At 41.4% G+C, this 20,020-nt stretch overlaps 1 protein-coding gene across 1 annotated transcript in view; it reads left to right on the top strand.

The window, feature by feature from the left end:
* The first annotated feature begins 253 nt into the window (after positions 1-253).
* Positions 254-20,020, top strand: part of Epc1 (enhancer of polycomb homolog 1) — an 81,432-nt gene continuing 61,665 nt past the window's right edge. The window contains exon 1 of the mRNA XM_021150511.2: positions 254-497. Within this exon, the coding sequence (XP_021006170.1) occupies positions 495-497 (3 nt within the window). The 5' untranslated portion in view covers positions 254-494. The remainder of the gene's footprint in view (positions 498-20,020) is intronic.

Raw genomic sequence — 20,020 nt, 5'->3', positions numbered from 1 at the left:
AGGGCGTGCCCAGATGCTCCGAGGACGCGGTCGCTGCCATTGTTGTGCTTGTCACTGTCACCTACTCCCCAGCTCCGAGCCGGGCCCGGGCGACTGCACTCTCCTGATCCCGGTGTAAAATGGCACAGTCGTGCATTCTTTCCGAGCTGCGGAAGGCGGGAGCGAGGGCGGAGCCCAGAGGCCGCCAGCCAATGGGCGTGCGCGCCCGCCCTCTCGCCCGCCAGCGCAGAGTTGTTAACCCCGCGCCTGCCGCCGCCGCCCGCTCCGCAGCCTCCAGCCTGCTTCATTCCCCCGGACGCCCTCGGATCCTGCGGCTGCCCGCCCCGCTCCGCCGCCCTCCATGGACGAAAGTCTCACTTTTGATTTACCAAATATTTTCAGGATGTTTGAAGATCCGTACGCTGCCCGGAGGCTGTTTTTTCTGGACAACCCAGACCCCAACCTATATTGTTACAATTTTTTTTTGAGAGCTGGCTGCTGCTTTGCCAACACCGATGGTAAGTTTATAATTTTAAACATTCTTGGCATTACGTCTTCAAAAGGAGCACCAGATAAGAGGTTTTCATTGTGTTTCTTCTTACAAAACCAATCTTTGTATTTTTCTTTAGCTTGGATCTCTGCACGTTCCACCTAATTTTGTCTGGTTAATTTTTACCAAAAGAAAAAAAATAGTTTTTCTCTCCATTGTTAAAGATAAACATGTATAATGAAAATTATACTTTAATTGCTGTGAACTAAAGGGAAACTCAAATGTTTCAAGATGGACTTTTTTTGTGTGCCAGCAATGTTGGTAGTGCCAAATATGTACGCATCCTCTTTATAAAAATTATCTATTGCCTAGTTTGTCCAGAGTAAATTACCAACGGGCAAACTACCATTGTAGTTTTGTTTTGCTTTTTAAACATAAATCTATTGTGATTCCCTTGATGGAGTACTTCAGAAAGCAGCTCTGGTATAATGAAGGCGGAGATTGACATAACCGGGTTTAAGTTATGGCTGTTGCTAAATAGTGGCTCTTTTATTGCTGAGAGGATCTAACTTGTGGTCTAGGATGTGATTTCTTTCAAGCTCTTTGTCGATTCATCTCTGCAGATCTATCTTATTTTTTTTCTCCAGAAAGGTACATTTGGGAGACATTTTGTAATTTTTGGCATTTTTCTAGTTTTCTTCTTTTTGCACACGGTGGGAGATTTTTTTTTTTTTTTTTTTTGTTCTGCACTGATCTGTGTTGGTGGCGCTGTAGTGCTCCTCAGTAATTTGTCAGTTTTACTAAAAGAAAAAAGGAAGAAAAAAGGTGGGGCAAGATTTTATCTATTATCCTTTAATTTTCATAAAGAAAGTTCAGTTTGGCCAGCTGTATTATTTAAGCATTTGCTGTGCTCTGTGCACCATGGTGAGAGCAGACATGTCGTCACAGCCGATCCAGGGGACATTATGGACAAGCATGCAGTTGGCAGTTGTGTTTGATCTCATCTGATTTATTATCTTTATTGGATTCTTTAATAATAAGCTGTCCTTTGCCTTCTCCTCTCTAGCACCCTATATGTATTTTTTTCTTATTTTACAAAACCATGCCCATTAGCACCCTTTCAATGTAACAAAACATTTGAGTATTAGTTCTTTGGACATTGTAAAAGTTGAATTTCATTTTGAATCAAGGGATTTCTCAAATACATATTCTGAATCTGTCTCGAGAATGGTCTAGTAGCTTGTCATGTCTGTTTTATTTTAAGCTGCCCCTTGGATTGAATTTATAGACAGCCTTGTTTCAAAATGAGCAAGTATTTTTATTGCTGGAACAAAATAATTTTTAAAGAATATTGCATACATATTTTAACTTAAAAATACTAATGTGTACCTTACTAAGGAGGCATACATCTTTGTTCTTGAGAGTTATCTGATTAGAGACTAAGGGATTTAGGCCCAAAGCCTGCCAGGAACAAAAATATGTCACAATATGACACTGGCTTTACTAGTCTCTGTAAACATGTTTGTTGTTTGTGAAGAAGTCTTCAGTTGAAAAATAAAGTAGGAAGAACCAGTCATTTTACTTTGAAATGCATTGTTTACCAAGTAAAGTAAAAACTGAAACAGCTTCTGGATTATCTGACTAACAGGTTATGTCTTGAGAGAGCAACCATGTCAGGAGTCAAGAGCCTTTATTACTTTGACATCTGTAAATGCCCTTTCCACTGGTCCTTTACCAGTCTGGAGTAAAACAATATGTGAACTGGAGTAGAAATAGTATTTCCTAGAATCTGTTTATCTCCTTCCTTGAACTTCAGAGGAAACAAGCCCAACGCCTATATTTTGTCTGTAGCATGCTCAGGAGGTTTGGAAGGACTCACAGGCATAGTTCATTCTTTCTCTCTTTGTGAAGTCTAAATGCAGCTTCAAGCGTGGCTTCTGACAGTATAGATTATGTATGGAATGAAATACTGCAGGTATAAATACTGTCTAACCGGGTTATCTGGAGGCTTTAGCTCTCTGAAGCTGAACAGCTGGATAAAATATTCCTTCCAGCACATTTATTGCTAAAATATTCTCTTCTCCATAATGTAGTGATTTTTCATTTTATTTAATTTCTGAAAGTCTCTATGTTTGTCTAATGTCAACCCTTTTAAGAGCAAACTGAGCCGAGAAGTCCATCTGTAGCTATGCAATCCTCTTTGTTCTCCTCCTGACTATTACATCATTGATTATGAAGTAACCATTAGAGTTCAGTCGTTACTTTTGAAAATCACTCAGACATTTCTATCACACGTACTCTTCTAGATGTGACCTTGCTGTCATTGTATAAGAGGTTTAAATCTGTGAGGTAAAAATAATTCCCTATTTTATATTAGTCTCCATTTTCAAATGTATCTGGTACTTCATCTTAGCTCTTGATTCTTTGGGAATTAATTCTTTTTAATTGACATTTTATAGACATTAAGTTCATGAATTTGGTGTGGTTATGCTTAGAATTATAAAACCAATTTTAATCATTAAAAATTCTTTATAAAATGTAATATATAAAGAACTAATTCATGTTTTTCATGGCAGAAATTGCTAGATCATGGACAATCAAAAATTGTATTTTCCACAAATTTGCTGTGTCATTTCAAATTGACACCTTTTTGCATATCATTGTATCAGAGGGAGTAGTGGCAAGTAGCAAAATTGACATCATTAAAATGCCTTTTGTGTGTGTGTGTGTGTGTGTGTGTGTGTGTGTGTGTATGTGTATGTGTGCGTGTGCGCGTGCATGTGCATGTGTGCGCGCACGCTGCCCATCCCTCTTGTGGAGGGAGAGATTAACGAACAGTAATACAGTCAGGAAACAGGTTGTAGAAGGAAGGAAGGAAGGACACAGAAGACAGGGACAGTCTGTAAGTCAGATTCTAAACAATACACCTCAGAAAAATGAACGTTGAATCCTCAATAATAGGAATAAACTGAAAATTACATTCAGACTAATATACTGAGCCAGTATAGTTCCGTAATTCATTACTATGATGTCATTGGAATTCCTAAGTATTGAGAAATTTCAGATTAGCCAAACCCAGTAGGTAATAGATAGTGGTAGGTAAGGCAGCAAAGGGAAGAAGCTTAAGAGGCACAAAGGCAAGATGCTGACCTCACTCAGCGCGCCAGGCTCCCTTAACTTGGGACGAAGTTCTTAAAGGAAAGAATATATTCTCTGAATGCCGCTTCAATACAGATCTGAAGCTAGGCATTTTAAATGGTGCAGTTTTGTCCTTCCTGTGCATATTTGCCACTTCTCTGTTGTTTCTTGGACACGCTGCTGATTCCACAAATGTAACTTACTGTTCCTGGCATGATTTTACCAAGGAAAGAAAAATAATACACAAAATGGGTGTATTGTGCTCTGACTTATTTTTTATCTTTCCACTATGACCCTGAAATGAAGACTCCAGGCAGAAAGTAAGGCAGAGTGAAAGATTTCATTCCTGCACAGATACACACATGCTTTATACTTGCTGTGTGCAGCGCTGATTTTACCAGGGGTTCTCATTGTTCAAGATCTCCCTGTCTCCATCAGTAGTACAAGATGCTGGCTTATGGTAGTGAGAGAGAATGAAAAAGTTTTTCTCTTATCCACCTGAAAGTCTAACATGGCTCCGTGTTCTAACAATGTTTTAAATTTGAGGCCTTAGGTGTGGGATGTTACCATTTGGAGCCACTGACCATGTAAAATCTCTGGAGGAAGAAAAAGGTTAAAATTTTAACTTGTTAATATGGATCTGATAGTCGTCTCTTTACTAAAGGACCATAATTTGGACACCAAATATTCACAGCAAGCTTGGGGAAACGGTGGCTGGCCTTCCTGTTTCAGCTATAATACAAACAGATGGTACATAACTAGATAGCCACCTGATGCCTGTTCCCATTACAAAGCAAGAAGTGCAACTTTGGTTTGTCTGTAAGAAAGCACTTGAGAGGGCATCATGTCTGATGAGTTTGGGGTGTGTCTCTGAGCTCTGTTTGTTTATTAGTTTATGTGCTTGCTTGCTTGCTTGTATCGATGGTTAGAATTCAACCCAGAGCCCAAAATGTTTACTGTTTTATATAATTTTTTATGTGTATTGGTGTTTTGCCTGCACACATGTCCATGGGAGGGTGTACGATCCCCTGGAACCCGAGTTACAGAGAGCTGTGAGCTGCCATGCGGGTGCTGGGAATTGAACCCGGATTCCCCAGAAGAGCAGCCAGTGCTCTTAACTGGTGAGCCATCTCTCCAGGACCCCAGCCCCTACATGTTTACTTAAAAAAAACAAAACCAAACCATTAAGCTGTGGCAATACAAAGACTCAGGACTTCAAGGACAACCTGTGCTAAAGGAGAGTCTGTCTCAATAAGAAAAGAAAGAACCCAAAACAAAGACAGCAGCTACAAAAAGACAATATATGATGGGTTGTTGGTTTTTTTTATCATAAATGGACTTTGTATATTTTACTCACATAGCCCTAATTTAAGCCTTACCATGTTCAGTATCAACCTTTACAGTACAGACAAATAAAAGGAGTAACCAAAGACTATTGGAAGCAATTTAAGACTGTTGAGTCAGGGTCTCTCATTGTGTTAGGCTGGCTGGTAAGAAGTCTGGGGGACGCACCTGTCGCTAACACCCCACCTCTCCTGCTGAGCTTACAGATACATGGCACCAGTTATCTGAACTGAGGGCTTGTGCATAAGCTCCTTTTAATATATATTCTTATTTTTAAATCTTCTGTAGACATTTCTTTTTTTTTTTTTCTCGAGACAGGGTTACTCTGTATAGCCCTGGCTGTTCTGGAACTCACTTTGTAGACCAGGCTGGCCTCGAACTCAAAAACAGAAAAATTTAAAAGCAAAACAAATATTTTATGAAGTTAATACATTTAAACATCTAGCTAATGTTTAATCTACTAAGCAAGTATAGAACAAGAAGTCAAATTAATGTTATTTCTACACAGATGAATTGAAGAACAATTAAGGAGTTGCTGTAGATGATTTAAGATAACTAAATTATTTTGTTATAGAACCAGTTAACTCATACTGGCTGGGTGTTAATCGAGTTTGTTTTTGTGCTAACATAGAACTCTGCTGAGAATGATGTTAAAGCTAACAGTATTTATTAGTTATGTAATCAGGAGGGAAGCTCTAGATTTGACTTACTAGCTGATTGGTTTTTATGAACTTTCTTGGGTTTTTTTTTTTTTTTTCCTTTGACACTGTCGGTGTTATCAAGATGGCTGCCAAGACACAGACATCAGAGCCTAGGAACACAGTTTTCAAAATGAGAAGGCTCTGCTTTTACAAAGGGAGATGACCTTTCCCAGAAACATTGGGCATGCCTTACTTCAGCAAGGTTGGAATGATCACAGAAGGTGTGGCTAAAGAGAGATGCTTAGAAGGGTGCAAACTTCTATGTGTACATTCTGGAGTGAAGCATTAACATCATCTGTCTTCATGGTGACCAGACTGGTCACAGGCCAGCTAAGCTACAAAGGGACAACTGGGGATGCAGAGATGGCTCAGCGGTTAAGAGTGCTTGTTGCTTTTCTAGAATAGCCACATTTGATTCTCAGCACCTACACAGCTCACAGCCACCTGTAACCCTAACTCCCATTGCAGGAGATTTGATGCCCTCTTTTGGCTTCCAGTGGTCACCTACATGTCTATGGTACATGTAAACACATGCAGACACAGAAAAATAAATAAATGCACAATCATTTTTAGAAGACATTATCAATGTAGCTCTCAACTAGGGCTTGTGTTGTTCTACAGCCAGTACTGTCTCAGCATCTTCACACAGAGGAGGGAAGTTAAACTCATTTTTATGGAAGAAACAGAGAAATTGGCACACCTTAGATATGACCCACATTACCTAGTAAATCAAAGAATAGAGCTGGAACTTGTAGGTCTGAGATCAGAGCTTATATTGTAGACTCACCTCTTCACTACTGCCACAATAGATCATCTGTAAATTTGCACTTTGTGAATTGACATATTTTAAATGTGCAGTATAGTATAGCTGCATAATTTTCTACTGGATTTATTCATTATTTTATAACCAATAGTCATTTCATAGGAGCAGTAATTCTCACTTAGCAGTTATATACATCTGAATTTTTCTTTAAAGCTTTATTTATTTATTTATTTATTTATTTAATACTGTTATTGTGTGCATGCGTGGTTTCTGGTATGTGTGCACAAAGATCAGACAACTTTTGGGATCGTGTCTCTTTTTCAGCCAGGGTTTTGGAATCAGATTCTGTCTTCAGCCCATGGCACAGGCCTCTTAAATGCAGCGTGACCTTAGCAGCCCTGCTTCTGAAGTTTTCCATGTTGAGTTTGCCTAAAATACCTTCACTAGCAATTGTATGTGATGAGTTTCTGCCAGAAGTTGATTTTTACAATTTTTAAACTTATAAAATTGAATTACATTCAAAAAGCAAAGAAGCCTTGTTGAAGTAGGGAATTTCACCACTTATAAAATTAAGTGCACATAGAATAATGGCTTCTATTTTATAGCATACAAGGCCTGGTTAGGTTCTAAAATGGTTCATCACATAAAGGTACTTGATGCACAAGCCTGATGACCTGAATTTAAACCCCAGAACCTGCATGGTGGAAGAAGAAAACCAACTCCTGAAAACTATTCTCTGACCTCCACTTGTACACACTTCCTGTCCTGTGTGTGTGCTTGCACACACACACACACACCATCATCATCATCATAACAATATAATAAAAAAATATAATCAAATGGTTTAGTCGTTTTCAGCTTCAAGTCATAACGGAGCTTTTATTTGGAGGACATTTTTAGAGGATTTACAGTAGGTCTCAAATTTTAGCACCAGAATCACCTTGATGGCTTATTAGAACACAGAGTGCTGGGCTACACACCTTGGGTTCTGGCTGTAGGAAGTCTGGGGGTACCTATGAGAAAGCCAGGCCCAAATGACCTAAATGCTTTCCTCAGGGGTACACCCTTGGAGAACATTGCCCAGTTCTTGTCAGGCTATATGCCATGATACTTAATTGGACCTCAAAAGCTGGGTCACAAACTGTCATTCAGATCTGGCAGATATAATGAATGGCTATGTGGGCAGGCAGGGTGGCCTCACTGAAACACTTAACAGGGACTTGGGCGGATGTGTGTGTGTGTGTGTGTTAATCCCACAGTTGAATTTGTTGGCGATTCACATGCTGTGTTGCTAGTATTTGAAAATGTGGCCATGGGGAAGTATCCTGGTCTAGGTTGATGCTAAGCTTTAGAAATTCATTTTTGTTCTTTCAAACTTTGTTAAATTAAACACCATGAGATTTTTAGAATTTCCCAAAAGCTACCCACAATTTACAAGTTATTTGGAACTCAGGTAAACACGGTTAATTTTTATTCAGTAGGAAGTTGCAGTGGGAAGGCTCCTATCTGGGCCATGTTCCTGGCTGTTCTCAGTCTTGTATCCCACCAACCATGAATAACCCCATTCATGGATAGGGCTTGATTTCCAAGGGCCTGAGAAAGGAAAGCTGTCATTGCCAGTGACCTATATTTAGCCCTGGAGCTCAGGCTGTCACCACAGATCACTGGAAACTCTCATCTTCCAAGGCAGAGGTCACAAAGCACAGTTGGAAAACCCTGTACTATGCCAAAGACTGAGGAGGGCTTTCCCCGGAGTTTAATCAGTCACTTCTCCATTATTATGTACAAAACTTAAAGAACATTTGGTTCTGAAGACCTTTGCTTCTTTTTTCTACCTGAATGGAAGAGTGGAAAGCTAATCCACAGCCCTTGCTTTCCACACAAGCCAGTGTAATCTGTGTATCCTTCCATTTAGCTGGGAGGACTTGTTAGGAAATGGTGTGAAGAACCTCAAAGAGGTGTGAGTAGGGCAGCCTGGGCAGAGTGAGATGGTTCAGCAGCCTAAGTCTCATGATCTGAGGACAATTCCTGGGACCTACATGGTAGAAGGAGAGAACCAACTCCCCCAAATTCTCCTCTAACCTCCACATGTAGGACATGGTGCCTGCTGATACACAGACATCACACACACTAAATATATAAAGATTTTCTTTTACAAAAAGAATCATTCAGTCCCATTCAGTCCCAGACTCAGCTCATCTAAAATGACATAAAACTTTCATGCTGTACTCTCCAGTGAGCTAATCCGCTTGCTACATGGCATCTGTATACACTTAAACGTGAAGTAGTTAAACTTGGAGGTTTTAATTTCTCAATCAGACTATCAGCATTTCAAGTGGTCTACTTAGTAGTAGCTGCTATATTGAGCAGCACAGACTATGAAACATTTCTGATGTTCTAGAAGAGTCTATAGGGTAACCCTGGTCCAGAATATACCTGGATCCTCCATACTACTATGGCAGGCTCATCCTCTTACTCTAGAACTTCTCAACGCTGCCTGTGTATGTGCCTGTACTTATCCACTTATGTACTGTGGTGCTGAGGACAGAAGCCAGAGCCTCCTCGTGCTTGCTAAGCAGGCACTTTACATATGGCTTCACCTAGAAAATTGCAAACTCAGGAAATTCTGAGTTAATTGGTCTGCTGGAGCTGGGCATAGGATCTTCCACAGCTATTCCCAATCCCTATTACGAAGCTAGAGCTGAGGATCTGAGTTAGATCAATAAGTTAACAACTACTGAAGGAAGGTAAGGGGCACTCACCTTTAATCCCAGCATTTGGGAGGCAGAGGCAGGTGGGTCTCTGTGCATTCAAGGCCAGCCTACTCTATACAGTGAGTGGATAGCCAAGGCCACATAGAGAAACCCGGTCTCAAAAAGCAAAGCAACAACAAAACAAACCCCAAAGAGCTAGTGAAGCCAGCCGTAGAGCCGGAACTCTGTGGAGGGCTGTTGGTGGACGAGTACTGCTATCCTTATCCCCATTTCCAAAACTTAGAATCCTAGGAGGTGAGGGAGTTGCAAAGTAAATAGATTATAACTGCACAGTTGTATCAAGGGAAACAGCAAGCTAATGGACCCTTGCTACCCAGACTTTAGCTAGGAAAGAGATGCTGACAATCATCCTCTTTCTTTCCCAGGGAACACTTTTGAAACCTTAAGAAAGCCTTACATATTTAAGAAATGTAACATAAATATGGCAAGTTTCTCGTTCGCCTTAATATGTCAGTGCTACTTATAAACTTAGTAGGTATTCTGCTTAAAAGTGTAGGACAGACCTCTACTCAGTCCACTGTTAACCAGTTCAGTTCCTTTCCATCAAGTACTTAGGAGCCAGTTGTGGGGCACTCGCCTATGATCCTAGAATGTGGGAGGTCGAAACGGGGGATCAGGTGTCCAAGGACTACCTCAGCTTTGTAGTGAGTTCAAGGCTAGCCACATCAGATCCTGTTTCAAAAAGTAAAGTGTTTGTTATACCTTGTACTGTGCATTCTGTCTTCCTGGTTTGCGGTGTGCTTAGCTATTACAGGAACAGTCACAGCCTTACATACAGTCCTAGAAGGTGTTGTGAGAGTCCATTTTCATGCATAGCTGGCAGCCACGCCTCACTCGGTCTTGTTCATATAGCTCAGCACCTCCAAAAGTTCCTATCTCTATTATACTATTTCAATTCCCCCTTGGCATCTGTCTTAGTCAGGGCTTCTATTCCTGCACAAACATCATGATCAAGAAGCAAGTGGGGGAGGAAAGGGTTCATTCAGCTTATATTTCCACGTTGCTGTTAGTCACCAAAGGAAGTCAGGACTGGAACTCAAGCAGGTCAGGAAGCAGGAGCTGATGCATACCTGGCAGCCATGGAGGGATGTTTCTTACTGGTTTGCTCAGCCTGCTCTCTTATAGATCCCAAGACTACCAGCCCAGGGATGGCACCACCCTTAATAGGCCCTTCCCGCTTGCTCACTAATTGAGAAAATGCCTTACAGCTGGATCTCATGGAGACATTTCCTCAAGGGAGGCTCCTTTCTCTGTGATAACTCCAGCTTGTGTCAAGTTGACACACAAAACCAGCCAATACAACAAGGTAATACAGAAAAAAATGACTAGACCATGAGGATTGTGTTCCTTTGAGTATTCTCTCCTGAGTTCTGAAACGCCCCCTTTACACCTGGATTAGGTTAGGCCAGTTAGATCATCACCTAGAGCCTGAGTTTGCCGAGACAGGTGGAATTGCTTACCTAACATTAAAATGGGATACCAGTGAGCTAGCCAGCCAGCCTAACTCAGATGGCAAGTTTCTCATTCACTCAGAGACCCTGCTCTGGTCAACAGGATGGAGAGTGAGAGAGAAAGACATCCAACATATTATTCTATCCTCTGAGTGAGCACACTTGGGTGCTCATGTGTGCAGCCTTAGGTGCACAACACACATCAGTGAATGAAACAGACTTTCCAAGAGCTTCTGAATTGCCTTCTTTTCACCTTTTAAGCAAATATTTATTGAACTTCTACCACATTAAAACCAAAACAAAAGCAAAAAGCCTGCTGAGGATTACAGAGAAAGCAAAGAGGGCAGGTTTGGGAATGGGTCAACTTTACCGAGAAGGCAGCTTTTGCCTGGAGCTGTGTGTTGTGGGTGGACTTTGCTCCTGCAGAAGTTGACAAAAAGACAGACATGCCAGATAAAGGAAGCCACGTGGACATAGGTAAGGCAGAACAAGGCCTCTAGGAAAAGCTGGAACTTGGTAGGGCAGGTGCCTAGAATCTCTCAAGCTGGGCATCTAGAACTCAGTGCCCCCAAACAGTCCAAGAATTAACTCACAAAATGGTGGAGATAGAGGAAGAAACTGCCTGTGTCTGTTAATTTGTTCACCACTGGCCAAGGAAAGGAAAGTTTCAGCAGCTTCCATCTCTCATCAGTCTTGATGGGAGAATAAAGGGGTTGGAAAGTTGGAGACAGGTTTCAGTAAACATGGGCACAGGGCAGCAAGGAGCAGCAAGAGAGCACTGAAAAGTTGGTAGAATGTGTAGGTTGTTTCTATAACATTTCCTGCCAACTGTGAGTTGACATTTCTAACAACTGATATTAATACCACTATTCTTTCCCCTAGAATGAATAGAATTAACAGGCAGTAAAAGAATAGCTTACCTGTGATAGGCTGGTAGCATTGCTGTTTATCTTAGAGGACAGAAACCACTCTGCATTATTTCCTCGCAAGTCTATACAGGAAGCCAGAGCTTCACACAATAGTTTCAACTGGAAAGTGCACACACACAGACACACACACATATCTATATAATTCTAAGATTTTGCCTTCTAAAATGGATTTCCTTTTCTTTTTGTGTATGCGTGTGTGTTTGGGGCATGGTATGCACTGTGAGTACAAATCTTCTTAGAGGCAGGAAGAGCTCTGGAACTGGGGCTACAGGGCCTGTGAACTGCTGACTCTGAGTGCTAGAGACTGTACTCACGGCTTCTTGAGGGGCAGCTGCTTTTACCTGCTGAGCCACCTCTCCAGCCCCAGATCTTTCATTTTCCAATATTCATCTATGCTGTTAAAAGGCAGGGAATGGGCGTGGTTACTCTGGAATACAAAACTGCAGGTAAATAATGAACTGAACCAGATGTGGTGGTACATGTAACTCTTAATTCCAGCAGAGATGTGATAACCAGAGGCCCGAGGCCAGCTTTAATTACGTGAGAATCTGTCTCAAAAGAAATCATTCTATTTTAAATTTGAATGTACATATTATTTTACATACCAAATATATAGAATTTTTAAATCCCAAATTTGTAGCTAGTATAGTTTTTGAAATCATTTTTGTCAGTTTTATAGTCTCACTTTGTAGCCCAGCACTGCATTAAGTTAATCACTTGAATCTTCAGTTCCCTCACTGCCTGCCTCCACCCACCCTTCTCTGCCATTGTCTGTTTATCCCCTCCTCCTTCCTCCTGTCCACATTGCAAGCAGTAATCACTGCATGCTTGCCTTCACATTCTGCACCTTGTTTTCATTATTCTCCGTATTACATACTCTGCTTTCCACGTATATCCATATGCCTCACATTTATCTCTTTAAAAGACCAAAATGATTAGTGCCTAGTGTATGATTGCTGAATATCGACTTCTGTCTTTATTAAAGAAAACCAGAAAGAATAAATACATTTTTTGGGCTAAGCTAGCTATAAATAAATTACTTTGTAATCTGGAAGCAGAAAGATAACAAGCTTACCTTTCAAAATAGGGTGTACAATACTGTAGCCTCTTTTCTGAACAGGAAATAAGTTAGCCAAGGTCAAAAACGTGTTTTCCTTTGTTCTCATGATTCATAATCAAAGCTGCATTGGGGTTGGGCTTGGTAAACAAAATAAGCTAATGAAAACTTTGTTATATACAACTAGTTATATAAAGCATAGCCAGGCTTTCTGTGCAGACTTTATACATATATATTCTTTATACAAACAACACTTCAGATAGCTAAACTGGTTGAAGTGTTCCTGTTATTGTTTGGTTGCTAAACTATACTACTGTGCTAATTATTTTCTAAACCTATTACAGTGAAATTCTCCATCCTTTTTCAGGAAGAATATTACACCAGTTGGATTTTTGCCCTCCCCAGACAATTTCAATCATTTCTGTGTAGGCCATTGTTACGAAGTCTGTCTTTCTCTTTTCTAGTTTCACGATTTGTTTACAAGCCTCGAACTCACAGACATCTGCCTGCCTCTGCCTCCTAAATGCTGGGATTAAAGAAGGCGTTCACCACCATTGCCTAGCCCCTAAACATCTTTGATTACCTTTTTTTTTTTTTGTCTTTTAAATGAACCAGAGTTGAATATTTTATTAAAATATTTTAATATAGGTATAAACACTCTCAAAGAAAGTCAGGCACATCTGAGAACATGTGTGGGCATGGCTTCTCAGAGAGTAGTCATCTTTGCTTAGCCTTCTCTGTATTTAAAGTTTTTCATCTATCACTCTTCTGTCAATTGTGGGAGAACAGAGATAATCTTAAAATTGAAGAAGCATCAAAAACTCATCCTTTTCAGAGCTGAGGACCTGGGGACCCAGGAGACTGAGGTCCGATACAGCCTGGGGCTGGTGTAACTCAGGGCATTAGTGTGGCATGGACAAGGCTTCGGATTTCCCAGTAGCTCAGGGAGAGGAGGAGATCATACATGCTGGCTGTCAGCAGAGCACTGGAGCCCAACTCCTTTAAAATAAGATGCTCATGAGTAACCACTGGGAACAAGAAAGCTGGATCATCATGGATTAAATTTTAGCTTATTCATGAGTCAGTTCTAAAAACATCACGTGGCTGAAAATGCTTTTTGCTTTTTAAGACAAGTTCTTGAAACACAGCAGGAGGTGGCAGCACTATGAAAAGCTCTCTAAATTTTTTTCTTTATTTGTATTTGTGTGGCTGTTTTGCCTGCTCATGCCTGTGCAATACATGAAATGCAGTAATTACAGCAGCCAGAAGAGGGTGTCAGGTCCCTTGAGCCCTCATGTGGGTGCTGAGAGTGGAGCCTGACTCCGTGGTCATTAAACCTGTGCCATCATAGCAGCTGGGAAGGAAGGGTTCTCGGCCCTCCCTCAGAGTAATACAGGTGAGCAGGAATGCCTTGTCCTTGTGTGATTGCAGCGAATCACAGAAGACTTAGTTGCTAGAGAAGACACCTTTGTCCACTTTCCTTTCATAAGAAATCTTTTAAACAAGTTTACTAAACTTAAGACTCCCCACTCCCCTTTTAATTTATCTTGTCATAGTTCATCAGTGGACTGTAGAGAATGTATTAAGTCAGGCTCATTTGTACATGTGTGCCTCTTGTGGCATACTCTGAGGCCTGCAAACCCTTCCTTCGAGCTGCTATGTTGACATTGAGTACTCTTCCTTATATTGGTGTGGCACTTTGGAATTTTTAGAGATTGTTCCCACTATACTATCTCATTTGCTCTGATTAACCACCTAAAAGCAGAGAGACTGAGTATTCATTCCTCTGACCATTCGTGTGAGATCATACTGCTCAGAAATTAATCATTTCTGTTGTGTAGTTGTGTTAGTCAAGTGAGGGCCAGAACAGATCACCTGAGAAATCAACAGGGAAGACATTGTCAAGGAGGCAGCCAATGGTAAGTTGCCTCAGTTGGTGCCAGGTCTGGGCCCCAGTGCATCGTGGTTGGGTGCATGTGATGGCTGCTCACTATGGCTGCCAGGAAGCAGAAGGAAGGAGGGAAAGAATTCACTTTTACAGCAAATCCCCTTGGCTCACAAACCATCAATGTATTATCAGTCAGTGAGGTCAGACCCCTTATTCCAGCATTCACCTCTGAATAGTGGTGTCTCGGAGACCGAGGTTTCTACCCAGAAGCTTTTCAGGGTCATTTAGTGTTGAGTCTGGAACAATCACGGTAAATAATAGATACATTAGATTGGGATCCAGATCTTCAACCTAAGAAGCTCCCATTCTTTCCAGTGCCTGTTGGTGTTTAAAATGCACTGTCCCTGAGGCAAACAGTAGCTAGCTGTGTCAGGAAGCTGGTACCCTCGAGAGTTTTACCCTGAGTAACTCTGGAAGCTTTGGGCAGGGAGCTTGAGTGGTCATTGAATACGCTTTGATGGTTAATCACCTGACAGTGGGGTGAAAAGAATAGGGGTGCTCCTTCTGCAAGCCTTACTTGCCTGAATGATGCATAGCTGCTAAATGGAAAGAAATCAAAACACCCAACCCCCACTATGCTTCCATAGGCTGGTTCTGTAAATATGTAGGTGTTTGGTTGGAGAATTTTTGTTGTTTCTAATCTTAAAGGAGTTGAGTCCCTTACAGACACTATTCTCTTTCATACCAAGCATACAAAAAGTAAATTGTAGAGCTGTGAGTGTGTGAGTGTGAGCTGTGGTGATCTGATGTTTGCCTGGCATGTGTGAGTCCCAGGCTCAGTTCCTTGGCAGTAACAAGGAATAAAGCATGGAAAGTAAAAATATTTACACTACAGATGTCCTTTAAAAATGGGTCCTGTAAAGGTGGGCACTGTGGCACACACCCATAATCCCAAAAGGACGAGGAAGGAGGACCACAAGTTTGAAGCCAGCCTGAGCTGGAGAGTTCTACACAGTAAGACCTTGTCTCAGAGGAGAGAAGGAGAGATGCGGGTAGGGGAACTGGCTGGCTTGGGCATTCTTTTTCCATGAAATATTTCATCAAATCCTTGGAGAGCCTCACCTATAGGTTTATGATTCCTAGCTTTTGAAATGGGAAGGAACAGTTCCAAGGGCAAAGCAGTTTCCAGGGTTCACCTTGAGAAGTTTGAGGACTTTTTTTAGATACAGGGTTTTAAGGATCAAAAATATTGTGGAGTATACCAGTTTGCTGAGCTCTAGTTTCTATAGGAAATTCTGACCAAGTCTTTGTTTAAATGGCTTGCTTAGCATTTTTTAATATCAGGATAAAAATCTTTATCAGGTGCTGGAGAGGTGCTCAGCAATTATGGACACCTGCTATTCCTTCAGAGGACCCTAATTCAGTCCCCACTTCCCATGTGGAGTGGCTCATAACCACCTCTAACTCCAACTTTAGGGGATCTACCGATTCTCGAACCTTCAGGCACCTATGCCCATGTCCATATACCTACAACCAATGGTAACAAGTATAATACTATATAGCTATATATAGATTTTTACAATTTTTTTTCAATTTGTGTGTCAGGCATCTTAGACAATAAGATGCAAAGTGTGGTTGAAAATGTTCTGTTTCTCTGAGGTGTCATGACTAGAATTTGCCAAAGTGTGCTATAGATACAGTCAGACACGTTTGAGATACATTGTATTAAGCATCCCATTTCTTTCTGCAGGTTGCCTCTGAGCCTAGACACCATGAACCCAGGTTTGTTTGTTTTTTTTTAAGGGCAAGGTTAATTTGCAGTATTTCCAGGCTTACTAGCTTGTGTATTCATTTATTTCTTCAGCAGCAAGGGTGGAGCCCTAGGTCTTTAGCATGATGCTAGGCAAGTGTTCAGCCGTGGAGCCACACATCTAGTCCCTACTGGTATTTTATATACCTATATAACTCTTATTTCAGTATCTGGACTTACATACTTTTGGAAAATGTCAAATTAATATGTAGAAAGAAATGATACTATTTAAGATCAAGTTTTTTCGAGACTACTCAAATAAAGAATAGTTTTTCTACTATAATTTCTATAGACACAGAATCATCTTTAGTCAAAGAACTATAGACATTTATTCTCTTCTGTCTTAAACCATGATACTTTCAATGATTTTCTATCATAAGTGCTCTATTAAGATTATATATGTCTTTTTGTTTGTTTGTTTGTTTGTTTGTTGAGGCAGAGTCCCTCAATATACTCATGGGTGTTCTGAAACTCAGTATGTAGCCCAGGCTGGCCTCAGACTCACAAAGACCCTTCTGCCTCTGTTTCCTAAGTGCTGAGATTAATGGTGTGCATCACCACACTTGGTCTTATGTCTGTTTTTTATAGTAAACAAGAGTCAGTGTACATAGAGTCCCTTAAGAGGATAATGCTTTAAAAAACTATGGTACATACTATTAGGCTGAACATAGGCTACAGAGGCAGGAGGTGACAAGTTTGAGACCTGCTTAGGCTACACATTGAGACCCTGTCTGAAAAATAATCAAATATTTTAAAACAAAAATGTAGTAATAAGAGAGCAAGCTCAAGTTGTATGAAGATACAAAGGCCATGAAAAGATAGAGGTAGTGTTATCAATAGTATAATATCACTGTAAAACAAGCAAAGAAAAAGGAAAACCAGAAATGAACGAAGCCAGCCCCAAACGACTGGCAGAGATAAAAGCACCAAAGTGTTAACCCTGTGAACAGATCAATTAAGCCGATTGGCTCAGCACCACTTATCCTGGGTCTGAGCTTATGAGTCTCGTGTTTGGGAAACTCAATCCTCAGGAGGTCAGATCTGGATGTGAATTCTACCTCAGTAATTCCCAAAGGCTGACAGGCATTTGGTGTGGTAGCTTGTATGTCTTTGAATCAGAAAAAGGATGTACTGAAAAGGTGTGCATGTATGGAATGTTCCCTTGTAATATAAGGCGTGTCATGAGGGTGAAGACTGGGAGCGTCAGGCTAGGTCCTGATCTAAGCTAAAATTTAGCTCCTTTAGCAGGTGGATGAATTACTTTTCTTGTTGCTATGACAAAATAGCAGATAGAAGCACTTAGGGAAAGAACAGGTAAAGGGAAAAGGTCAGTCTTGGTGGCAATTTGATGGTAGTAGCTGAGTTTATGGTAGTGGGAGCTTTGGTACTGTCAGGAAGCAGGGAGCCCCAGTGGGAGCCAGGCTAGTGTAGAATCCTCAGTGCCTATCCCTTATGTCTGCCAGCTCGACCCCATGTCTAAAGGTTCTACAGTTTCCCAAAGTAGCACCACACTGCCTGAGTCCAGGGGTTCAAATAAATGAGTCTGTGAAGGACATTTCCTATTCAAACCATAACAGCAAGAAACTACAAAGTCTTGATGGAGGGCAGGGCCAGGGAGATAGCCCAGTGGATGAAGACGCTTACTGCCCAGCCTAACGAGCCTGAGTTTGGTGCCCAAGTGTCCAGGATCTACATAGTCTATAGAGTACTGAAACAAGTTTTCCTCTGACCTTTAGACATGGGCCATGGCATTGCCTCCCCACCAACAATAAAGAAATAAACAATGTTTAATAAAATCACATAGGAGGGCACTTGGAAACGGCTTGACACCTTGCTTGGCTTTGGCCCTCCAGATGAAAGACCACCATGGTCCAGGCACCACAGCCAGTCATTCCACCAGCTCAGCTGGTGTCTGCACAAAGCACCATTTAAAAGGATTCTGTGCTCCGAGGTCATCGGCTCCTTCCTTTGTTCTGGTGAGCAAGCGAGCTCAGCTCAGCTCCCAGCTTCTCCCAGCTGTCCCTCTTCTAGCCCTTCTCCCACCCCTGGCTCTTCTCGCTCTGCTGTCTGGACTCTTGATGATGCTCCCTGGGCCTCCGTCCTCTTCACTCTTCTCCTGTCCTGACTCTCCATGACTCACTTCTGATACCTGCAATCTCACTCCATGGGTTTGGAATCTTTATCTTCCCTTTGTGGACAGGGCCAGGAGCTGGATGCAGAGTGCATATGCAGGTGACGTTCCTCAAAGCACAGTGAAAACAGTGACAAGCAACACTCCATTTCACTAGTTAGCTCACTTGGTGACAAGAAAGGTAATTCTGTACCCAAGGATAGAAAGAACCCACAAAGCATTGCCATCCTGTTGTAGGAGCAGTAGCGAGTCACTGTAACCCCTCCTCCTCGAATGCCCTCTGGGCTCCTACCTGTCCACCTGATTGGTCATTGCTGTGGTCGTCGCTCACTGGCAGCTCTTTTGCTCCTTCAGATTTTACTCCCTTCCTCTCCTGTGCCACATATACCTTCCTGACTCACATGTGTTTCTCTGGAAATGGCACACAGGTTGTGGGTCCCATCTACTTAAGATTGTAAGGTGCCCAGCCGAGGTTTGTCCTCTGGAGCTCAGGATCTTTCTCCTGCTCTGACTTTGTCCTTCCTGGAGTCTACACCTCATATGAGCACCTGAGTGGGCTGAATGTGTCAGCAATATTTAACACACCTCATTTGAGATACACTTTGCCAAATATTTTGGACACAGACGGTTTAATTCTTACATATTTTTACATTTTTCTGCTATGGAATTTTATTCTTCTAGAAACCTAGTTGTTCATGACTTAGATCAGAATCCTGGTCTCTCTGTAAATATTAAGTCACTGCAATCTAAGCTCAAGTTTCAATGGTTTCTAACTCAGATTTTCTACCATTTCTCCAGCTATGATGGACAGAGTCCACATTGAAATGCCATCTAGGGTCTTAACTGCCTGCCTACAGGGTGAGCAAAACCCCCATGGCTTGTAGGAGCGGAAGGGACACAGCTTGAAGACTATCAAACTTACCTGGCCACCCTTAGTGGGATGGAAATTCTCAATTTTGACAAAAAGTTGTGCGGTAGTAAGTAAAGTTTGTATAACTTTAGAATATACTTTATACAGTAAGATATCCTAGATGAGTTGTTTGTTTGTTTGTTTGTTTGTTTGTTTGTTTGAGACAGAGTTTCTTTGTGTAGTCCTGGCTGTCCTGGACTCACTTCATAGACCTGGACAGCCTTGAACTCACAGAGATCCTCTGCCTCTTATGTGCCACCACCACCTGGCTGAGATTTTTTTTTAATGTTCATATTGGGTGAATCCACTTCATGCCATTTTTAAATTGTAGTCATAAGTCTCAATGTAGAGAATCCAACATGCAGTTATGATTTCTGGGATCCTCTATTAAATACATTGCAATGCAAACTGTTGTATTTCCTTTCTAGCATTTTTTAGGTTAAAAAAAGAAAGGCCAGGCAGTGGTGGTGCACGCCTTTAATCCTAGCACTTGGGAGGCAGAGGCAGGATTTCTGAGTTCGAGGCCAGCCTGGTCTACAGAGTGAGTTCCAGGACAGCCAGGGCTATACAGAGAAACCCTGTCTCGAAAAACCAAAACCAAAAAAAGAAAGAAAGAAAGAAAGAAAGAAAGAAAGAAAGAAAGAAAGAAAGAAAG

Source organism: Mus caroli, chromosome 18 (genome assembly GCF_900094665.2).
Source record: "Mus caroli chromosome 18, CAROLI_EIJ_v1.1, whole genome shotgun sequence".
In the NCBI taxonomy this organism is placed as follows: Eukaryota; Metazoa; Chordata; class Mammalia; order Rodentia; family Muridae; genus Mus; species Mus caroli.
This window is presented reverse-complemented; position numbering and strand designations above follow the sequence as displayed.